This window comes from Alexandromys fortis, unplaced genomic scaffold, assembly GCF_014885135.2.
Source record: "Alexandromys fortis isolate MF-2015 unplaced genomic scaffold, M_Fortis_MF-2015_v1.1 scaffold_9, whole genome shotgun sequence".
Classification (NCBI taxonomy): Eukaryota; Metazoa; Chordata; class Mammalia; order Rodentia; family Cricetidae; genus Alexandromys; species Alexandromys fortis.
The window spans coordinates 19,275,576-19,285,755 of record NW_026067892.1 but is presented as its reverse complement, the minus strand read 5'-3'; the positions used below and the strand labels follow the sequence as shown (position 1 = coordinate 19,285,755).

General features: G+C 53.4%; 1 protein-coding gene across 1 annotated transcript in view; it reads right to left on the bottom strand.

The window, feature by feature from the left end:
- Positions 1-10,180, bottom strand: part of Pald1 (phosphatase domain containing paladin 1) — a 58,740-nt gene that overhangs the window by 25,341 nt on the left and 23,219 nt on the right. Inside the window, exons 2-8 of the mRNA XM_050142913.1 lie at positions 8,218-8,431; positions 4,982-5,084; positions 3,490-3,669; positions 2,316-2,480; positions 1,301-1,461; positions 1,077-1,152; positions 152-303 (exon numbers count right to left, since the gene is read on the bottom strand). Of these exons, the coding sequence (XP_049998870.1) occupies positions 152-303; positions 1,077-1,152; positions 1,301-1,461; positions 2,316-2,480; positions 3,490-3,669; positions 4,982-5,084; positions 8,218-8,402 (1,022 nt within the window). The 5' untranslated portion in view covers positions 8,403-8,431. The remainder of the gene's footprint in view (positions 1-151; positions 304-1,076; positions 1,153-1,300; positions 1,462-2,315; positions 2,481-3,489; positions 3,670-4,981; positions 5,085-8,217; positions 8,432-10,180) is intronic.

The window sequence follows — 10,180 nt, the reverse complement described above, 5'->3', positions numbered from 1 at the left end:
TGAAGGCCCAGAAGGGTCCAGTGCCTCTCCAGGGCACCAAGCAAATCTGTGGCAAATGAGGCGACGATGCCCTGCCTTCTGGGTGTGGCCCCATCATCCCAGAGGTGGCTTTGCACTCTCCTCTCCCGGCCTCCCAACCCCTGCCACTCACTCTGGCTGGGAGGTGGTTCTACTGCGGTGGAACAGCACGAGGGTACCCAGGACCATGCCCACATTGGTCCTGCCCACACCTGACTGGCAGCTGAACAGGAGAGCAGGGGGAGGCCCGTGGTTATCTCGGAGCCGCAGAAGGCCGGGGGTCTCCTGCAGGAGGGAACGTGAACGACCGTCAGGCAAGTGTATGATGGGAAAACCCTGAGGCTGAGGCCCCAGTCAGGCTCATGACATCCGCAGCAAGCCAGGGTTAGAAAAGTAGCGCAGCCTCTGATGTCAAGTCTGCGGCCAGATCTGATCCATCTGCTCCCAGGGCCTCAGGTCCTGCCCCTGCCCAGCCTCAGGGGAACTCAGAGAACAGGCCAGGAATCTCATGGGGTCTGAAATAGGAGCTACTCTCAGGGTCCCAGGCCCTACGTTGACCTGACGCCCTTCCCCATGTAATACAAATGTCCCAAAATGGGATGGGACAGAAAGCGCCCCCCCCCATGCCCAGTAAATCAGCAAATAAGCCTGTGGGACAAGAATCTCGAGCTTGACTGAAAAAGGGAAGAAGGAGGTCTAGACAGGAGGGAAGGTCTCCCGCACCACACAGCGAGTGCGCAGCCAAGCCATGGCTAGAACCAGGTCCTCCAGGCATCAGTTTTGGACTCTGGTATTAGAGAATTGCGGCATGTGTACTCAGGTGCACGTGTGCACACAGACACAAGTACACACACTGCAGAAGGATGCATCTATGCACACGTAAGGACACAGACGCCACCCCACACCCCAACATATTGGACCCTATATACATCATAGATCGAACCTTCCACAGAGATAGCCAGAGGTCACACTCACCCTGAGCATCTCCATGGAGACCAATGAGGGACACCTGTTCCTACTTACCACTCCCAGAAGTCCCTCCCCTCAGTCCCACTTACCCGGAGGACACTGACAAAGGCATCGAACTGGGCTTCCAGGGGGGCCCCTTGCTCTGGCAGGGGAAGACGATGATATCTGCCGGAAGAGAACAGCCCATGAGCCGGGCAATGACCTTGGGGAGCAGCTCAAGCCGTCATCCCCCAAGCACAGGCCTGATGTGCAGATGGGAAAACTGAGGTAGCAGCTGGAGAGCCAGCCCAGAGAGGACATCAGCTCCGGATACCTGTAGGTAGGCTGCAGGAACAGCGGCCGCTTATACACTTCCTCGGTCACGTGCACATCATCCTCACCTCGGATGGTCACGGTGTGCGGTTCCCCACGCAGGTCCTCTGTGTTGTGGTACACATGGTACATGTTCTCTCTCAGCTGGGCGAAGTCGTGGATCTAGAGTGAGATGCAAGAATCAGAGGGATATGGCCTGAGCTTCCTAGGCCTCCTTGATTGCCCCTGCCAGGTCTGGGGACCAGGCCACATGGAGGTTACACATAGGCTTCTTGTCCTTCAAGAGGGAGCCACGTGGCCAGAGGCACTCTGCCCTGCCTACAGGGATCAGGCCTGAGGGCAGCCAGACCTGCGTGGACTGATCATGACCACCATGGAGGTCAGTTGGAGGGCTCTGCCCACGGAGCAGTGGAAATGCGCTTAGCTACCTGGCCAGGATGAGGCTCAGTCAGCTGAAGCAGAAGTAAGAGAGGCAAGGAGAGGCTAGTCCCAGCAAGGCCTGGACTTCCTCATATCCATCTCTCTCTAAAGCACGGTGACCCCTACATTCCTCTCATACACCTCTCTGGTGTGTCAATCATCTCAGAGCCCCACACCAAGACTCGGTTGGGAGAGAAGAGGTGGCCCTGGAATCTCGGAGACAGGCCCAGCAAGCGACTCCATAGAGCCGCACATGACCGGTGAGTAGCCCAACTTCAGCTTTGGGCCTCCTACCCTAGATCTCTTCTTACCAGACCAGACCCCTCCCTACACCAGGACTGGGGAGTAAAGGAGGAGCATGGTGAGAGAGGGACAGAAATAGGCCAGCTTGGAACAAGAGGTCAACGGTGCAGCCAGCCACTCACCCAAGCAGGGCACGAAAGCTGGGGAGTGCGGGCCAGCAAAGGCTGAGTGGCTCCCACACCCAGAATGGTTTCAGGGGCATGTCTGGAGAGCAGACTGGAGTCTCCGCTCAGACATCTGAGGCCAGCGAGGGAGAAACGCTCTCAGCACATGGCCACCCCACAGGCCCTCACCTCTTTCCGGATGGCCAGCTCCAGGCTCTCAGCCTTTATCCCCGGCCCAGGACCCCTGAGGTTCTCATGAAGGCTCTCCTTGTCTCGAGGTGTGTAAGACACGAAGTCCTCCTCGGCACGCAAGAACAGCACAGGCTCCTCCCGCACACAGAAGATGATACACTCCTGTTGAGAGAAGCCATTGCCCCTGTGCTGCATGGATCTTAGTCCCCTGTGCAACCTCTAGGCCTTTGCCCAGATAGTTCCTCCCTCATCAGGGGTGGAGCACTAGACCAGTCCCTTCAACAGGAATCCATTCAGTTTATTACTGAAGTTCTGTCTAATTGCCACCTGCCCGCCAATTCCCCTCAATCAGCAGGAACACATTCTCCTCTCAGAGCGACTGTCCTTTCAGTCTCCCAGGCAAGTTCTGCCACATTTTAACCTATCAACACGCCAGCGGGTCTGTCTTTTCTCTCTCGGTGGACTACACATCACCCAGGCCGCATCACATTCTGGCTCTTTCCACAGGCCCACGATACCTAACACAGAGTCCTGGGTAAACCAGTTGTTGGCTAAAGACCAGCTGAAGAAAGGCTAGACCGCTCTCCACCAAGCAGTCAGCCATTGGCTGAGCTACAGCAGAGCCATCGCCAGGGAGCCAGGGTCAAGCTGTAAAGACGGGACCTGTACACACGTACACACACACACACACACACACACCATTCTTATTCACTCTGCCACTCCCCCCTCCTTCAAGCAGGTGAGAGGAAGCATTTGAAAGCAGGTGCTTGGGGTCTAATTGCCCGGGTCTGAGCCTTCAAGCACCGCACAAAAGCTGTGTGACCTTAAACAAGCCACTTTCTCCCTCAGAACCTCAGTTTCCTGCTCTGTAAAATGGGGCCCTTCCTCAGAGAGTTGACAGATTTAGGTGTCAGCCAAGACCATCGCGGCAGTCTCTGGAGTTGGAAAGTGGCTCTCTGATCACCTCTCATTTCCTCCAAGGCTCTCAAGAGGCGTCTGACCTTGGGCACTCCCACCCCCAAAGGACAATGCAATAAACCTCTCCAGTTTCTGCCTGAAGGGCGAGGCCTAGCCCAGGCACATTCCCTTCTCCAGCCCCAAATATGCCACTCCAGAGTCTCAGAAGTTACCTCTTGCCGTCAAGGGCCAGCCTGGGATATAGCAAGCTCACCTTGTGCCCGTCCTTCTGGAGTTTCTGCAGGACCCTCTTGAATCCTAAGAGGCTGGGCTGTCCCATGCCAAACACGGGGAGCCCACCCCGCACCTGCCGGAAGTTGGGAGCCCCACAGCTCCCCAAGGTTCCCAGCATGTCCATCTTCTCGGTGATGTCACGCACCAGGAAATAGCGTCCCTGTCAGAGAGAATCACAGCAAGTCAATCCAGGATGCAAAGGTTTCTCCTCAGGCAGAACTCTCTCGTGGGCTCTAGGGAACAGGACGGGAGGACTGGGGGGTGGGGATGTGGTTCTGCTCTCAAGTTGCTTGCAGGTTCATGGGACAGACATCTGTGATGGCGACGGTAGAAGGCTTCGTATAGAAAGTGCCCTCGGGGTCAGCCAGGCCTTAAGGAAAGCAGATTGGAACTGCAAGCCAAAGCTGGCTCCAAAGAGGGTCTGTAGCTCCCCCCTGGAGGACGACTAGATGCCCCAAGGCTCGTGGAAAGAGGGTCATGTCTGGATTGGGCCAGAAGGTAACTAGGCCAGCTCCCCGCTAGAACCTCACTAATTCACTAGTTGCAAGGACTAGTTACCAGACTTGGGTAAAATGACCCAGTGCCCACAGAAAAAAAGACCAGAATACTGGCTGGTCAAGAGTTCATTCCTAGGCAAACTAGAACGCTAGGTCATCTCCTGTGACCCTTGCCTGACCGACAAGGAGTAAGACCTGTATTCACAGGCAAGCCAGAAACTCCCACAATGATTACGGCACAGCCAGGCAACCACCCAGTATCTAGTCGGTCCTACACCGCTCTCACTGCTGCTCATGGGACAACAGTACCAGACAACAGATTTTAAAACAGCGGGTCTGTGGACTTTTACCCCCATGAGACATGGAAGAGAGGGGAAGGAACAAACAGGAGCTAAACCCAGTAAGTTCAGACACTCTAAATTCTAGAGTGTTTAACTCTTTTAGAGTCTAAAACAGCAGTTCTCAACCTATGGGTGGAGACCCCTTTGGCATGCCTCTATCTCCAAAAATATTTACATTAAGACTCATAACAGTAGCAAAATTACAGTTCTGAAGTAGCAACAAAATCATTATATGGATGGGGGGGGGGTCACCACAACATGAGGAACTGTATTAAAGGGTCACAGCATTAGGAAGGTAGAGAACCACTGGTATAAAAGATGGAGAACACCAGATGGGACAGGGAGGGGGAGTAGGAACTAGAGTTGGGGGCCATGACCCCTGAAGGGAGAGTGGCTACATGAGTGGTAAGAAGAACTGAGGGGCTTCAGGCATGGCTCAGCAGAACTTACTTGCCTAGAACCACCAGTGAGGAACTGCGGGCATGGCTCAGTGGTAGACCGCTTGCCTAGAGTATGAATGCACCTTGAGTTCCAAAGAACTGAGAGACTGAGACAGAGCGAGAGAAGGTGGACACGGAGAAGCAGCAGAGGAGGGGGTAAGTGGCTGGGGTGGGGTAGGTAGGGCTGCCCTCACCTGCACTAGGTAGTGCTCAGGGGTAGCATCTGAGAGCTTGCCCATCCTGTAATGGGCCTTGAGCAGCTCATCGTGGATCTGGAACTCCTCCTTGCAGTTGTACCTGCCAGAGGCACAATGAAAACTGAGACAGACAACCTCTGCTGGTCCCTTACGCTGTCCCCGGAACCCGCAGCAAAGCCATCTCACCCCCACCCATGCAGCTGCCCTTCACCCTCATACAGCACAACTGAGACTGAGACCCAGGGCTACCCCCATTGCAGACTACATTTCCCAGCCTCCCTTGCAGCTAGCTGCGGGACTGGATTAAGCTCTGGCCAATGAGATGCCAGGGGGTGAGGTGGGGAAAATTCAGGCCACTCCCAAAGGGAAATGCCTTCTAGTGTGCCTTGCTTTTTTCCCTGGCAGAAGTAGAACAATTGTCCCAAAAGACAGAGGTACATGCTGATGTGGTAAGACACTGGAGGAGCCCAGATGGTCATAGTCTGCCATACCAGCCTGGACACCCAAATGGGTCTTGATTCGAGTACTCTGTATGGGCAATACTGTTAGGGTACAACCTAAACCCTGATTAAGACATTGCCATTGGATAGCCCACCCCTCAGGCTGCAGTGGAACAGGCCCCACACCTCCAATCCTAGAGCCCAGGGCAGTTCAGCCCACAAGATCTAAGGGCAAGTCCCTCCCCTGGCTGTTTTCAGGTCTTCTGATTCACAGGACCTTATTATCACCCACAATAGGCCTGGACACACACCAGCTGCTTAAAGAAGCCCATAGTGATTTCTGTAGACAGCTAGGTAAAGGCACAATGACTAAGGCAGGGTGACTGTGGACTCAAGACACAAAGCCACGCCGCCAAGGTACCAGTGCCTGAGACTTGACTGCCAGAGCTCAGGCTCTCATGCTAAGGGCTCCATACAAAACAGCTGCCTGCAGGAAAGTAGTGGGAAAATGCGGACCTGGCTCCTGCTCTGCCTCCACCTTGTTAACACTTCACAGTGGCACACCATCTGCCTCCCTGAAACCCATTTTCCTTTCTAACGCAGTTTTCCTATCTATCTGCCATGACCAGGGCTCTGCAAATCTTTCCCACAAAGGACCAAAAACAAACATTTCTGGCTTTGTGGGTCTTGCACCAGCCTGACCATCCTGCCACTGAAGCATTAGGTATCAACAAGTGTTGTACAAGGGAACAGACCTAACAGTGGGCCAATAAAACTTTATTTACATCAGCAGGTGGAGGGCCAGATTTGGTCTGCATGATGCAGTCAGCTGGTGCCTCTACTGGATGATCTGTAAGGTCCTTTCCACCTCAAACACTGCAACCCAAGGAGGGCTGCAAGCACAGCCCCTTCCTGCTAGGCATTTTCAGGTAGTCATAACACAGCCACAACACCCAGTTCCACATTTCCTGTCATCTCTGCTTATGTTGATGAGGAAACTGAGGTACAGAGAAGGAAGAAGGAGGCAGAACCCAGGCTCCAGACGTGCTTCTCCCAAGGCTGCCTTCAATGTCCAAATAGACTTCCTTCCTTCCTTCCTTCCTTTCTCTTCTTCTTCTTCTTCTTCTTCTTCTTCTTCTTCTTCTTCTTCTTCTTCTTCTTCTTCTTCTTCTTCTTCTTCCTCCTCCTCCTCCTCCTCCTCCTCCTCCTCCTTCTTCTTCTCTCTCTCTCTCTCTCTCTCTCTCTCTCTCTCTCTCTCTCCATGGTCTCACTATGTAACTCCGGCTGTCCTGGAATTAACTATGCTGACCAGTCTAGCCTTGAACTTACAGACGCCAACTTGCCTCTGCCTCCACAAGGCTGGGATTAAAGGTGTGCACACCACCACACCACCCAGCAACCCAAACTAATTTTCTTGTCCATCAAGTCACTTTCGCCAGACATTTCTTTCCTGCCTTCATCCCAAACACAATAACTTATGGTAATTACTGCTTTTCTGCCAAGCCCCAGGGCTAGTGGCCTGACCACTCCACCCATGGACTTCTTCACATAGCAGCACATCTCCCAGGCCTCTGCCAAACCCATGTGTGGAACATCTTTAACACTTCGAGCCCCGTGTCCTTCTTCCTGCAATCCAGAAAGGCCCGGATATGAGGAAGCATAATGGACAGGTATCAGGAGAAGAACAACAAAGCTTCTGGTTCCCCAGGAGACACACTCAGGGTCCCTGCATTCTTCTGTCTCCAGCTCCCAGAAGTACCCACTCCTTCATCCACACACAGATATCCATCCTTCCCGGCCCTCCTGGATGCTGTGTGTCCAGGTTGCTGAAAACATGCTAACAACAGCGAACTTCTGCCCCCTCACTCAGTGTTCCTGAAGGCCCCAGCTGGAGCACGGAGAAGGAGCTGCCAGCTTTCCAGCCCAAGGCCCTGAAAAAACCCAGCTACCATGGGGCATCGTGATGCCCACCTTAAATCCCAGCACTCAGGAGACAGAGGCAGGTGGAGCTGTGTGTTCTTAAGGGCAGCCTGGTCTACATGGCAAGTCCTAGGCCAGTTCAGGATATATAGCGAGATTCTGTCTTTAAAAAAAGAGGGGGGGGTATAAAAAGGATGTTCCTAGTCAACTGAGCTAACGGGAGCTCCCCAACTCCAGCCAGACTGGGAAGGAACAAGCATAGGTCCAAACTAGTCCCTCTGAATGCGGTTGACAGTTGCGTGGCTGGGGCAGACAGAGGGGCCACTGGCAATGGCACTAGGATTCATTCCTACTGCATGTACTGGCTTTTTGGGATCCTATATTCTCTTTGGATGAATACCTTGCTCAGTCTAGATATAGTAGGGAGGGCCTTGGAGCTTCACCAAAGCACTGTGCCTTACCCTCTCTGTGGGGGGGGGGGGGGGGGGGGGGGGGGGCTAAGTGGAGGGAATGGGGAAAGGGAGGGAGTAGGAACTTGGATTGGTATGTATAATGAAAAAAGATAGTTTGTTTTCTTTTTTAAAAAATAAATAAAAAAAATAAAAAAGACGTTCCTTTGGCCAGTCTTCCTTGCCCAGGCTTCTGGCACCATACACATAGGTAAGCAACACAGCCTCGGAGACTCACAAAAGACTCAGTCCTACGACCAGCTTTCTGTGTGATTCCCGAAATACTGCTTAACCTCTCTGGGTCAGACTTGGTGTTTTTATTTACAAAACTGGAAGCAGTCTGTAAGCATTAAGTGCATGCAGGTCCCCCACTCCCTAAGGCCATGTCTTCCAGGAACATGACTACACGTCCCCAGATACTCACGTGATCACGACAGGGGCCACCTTATTGGGGATGATGGACTTGGCCTTGCTGTTGTGCAAGCTTGTGGTGTGGAAGGACTGCACACTGAGCGAATGCCTCCCATCCATGGTACTGCTGCCCTGCAGGCCCTCTAAGGAGGAGCCAGCCGAGACTGTCTGCTGGGCTGTGCTTGCCGTTGTACCCATAGTCTGCCGGCGGCCTCAGGACCCCAGATCTGCAGGTAAGAGGGCACACAGCTCAGACGGGCGGGAAACCCAGGAAGAGGCAATCCCTACCATGGCTGCAGACACAGACTCTTGGGGGGACCTGCCTTTATGCCTTCCTCTGCTGACACCATGAGAGAGTTCCACACAGAGAAACGTTAAGGACCAGCTACAGCTACTTAGAGAAAGAGGCTTCTTCCAGGGCCTCCTGGGTCTATCTCTGTCCCCCTGTGTGCTCAGAGGAGGAAAGTGAAGTCAAGCAGAGGAGACAGGAAAGGGGCCTGGGAAACCAAATCAGGACCCCAGAGGGTACAAGGGAGAGCAGGCTACACAGAAGTGCACAGAACTGCTAAGAAGTGCTGGAGAGATGGCTTGGAGGTTGAGAGCACTGGCTGCTCTTCCAGAGGACCCAGGTTCAATTCCCTGAACCCACAGAGCAGCTCACAACTATCTAACTACAATCCCAGGGGACTATATACCCTCTTCTGGCTTCTATAGGCATCATACACACCAGTGGCACACAGACACAAACATGTAGGCTAAATACCCATGTACATAAAAATAAATAAAAAATTTTAAAAAACTAAACATGTTCAGGAAAATAATTAAAAAAAAAAAAGAAGTGCTGAGGACCTACTCAGCTATAGAGCACCTATCACAGGGTGACATGGGGTACACTCAGGAAAGGATAGCTGTCCACAGAGGTGACGGTGGTTCAGGACTGCTAGGCTCAGAGCGTAAGAGATAAATGTGGGCAGAGAGGGCTGGGATGGGAACGAGCTGCCCACGAGTGGCCGCTGCACCAAGGCCGTACTTCACTTCCTCTGTGCCACTGCGCTAAGGTAGACACACAGGAAGTCATTCTACCCATGAGTTTCCTAGAACGAGGCCAGAGACATCCAAACTAGGTGAGCTGCCATCAGATAAAACGCTCAAAGAGAACAGTAGCCACAGAACCCAACATCCGATCAGCATCGTCACCCTGTGGGAGAGGAGGCAGTGCTTCCGCACCCACAGAGAGCCAGGCATCCTGGATTCGAAGGAAACTGGTCTTGCCAGCCTGAGGTTAAAGTTCAAGGCCTACGGATGAAGATCTGGAGTAGCATGAGGCTCAGGATCGGCTGGGAAGAACGAGGCTGGGTGTTCCACAGAGAGCGGCAGACGCGGCAGAGAGGATCATGGAAGTTTGTAGGAACTCCGTGGCCACAGGGACCACATGTGGCACAGGTATTACTATGGGTGGGGGGGGTCCTGGTAGCTCCCCACATCCTTTTACACTTGGGAGATAGCCCAGCATGTAGCCTAAAACATGGTAACTCGCCCAGCTGCAAATCATGGGTACTGTCCGCTCTGACCAAACACTCCTCCTGTACCTCAGCTCCACACCACCCTCTCACCGCTGCAATGGTACCCAACGACGTGAACGGTGGGGTGGTGCGGTCAGCACAAAGGCGGGCAAGTCGGTCCACAGTTTCTAGACCTGACTTAGCGCTCACAGCGCCTACAGACTATCCCTATGCCTCCCAACACTGTAAACAGGGAATCCTTCCCCAGATATCTCTTGTCCTGGAGACTCAGAGAGAAACTGACCATCTCCTCTACCCTTCTTGAGCCTTCTCCAGCTACTCACAGTTCTGATCCCATACAGAGAAGGCCCCCTCTTTTCTTCCGTCTCGGCATCCTTGGAAGCTCCCGAGAGCCTCATGACAGTCCCGGTGACTGCCCCACACCTGTGCTTAAGAGGCCATCTCCCTGGCTCT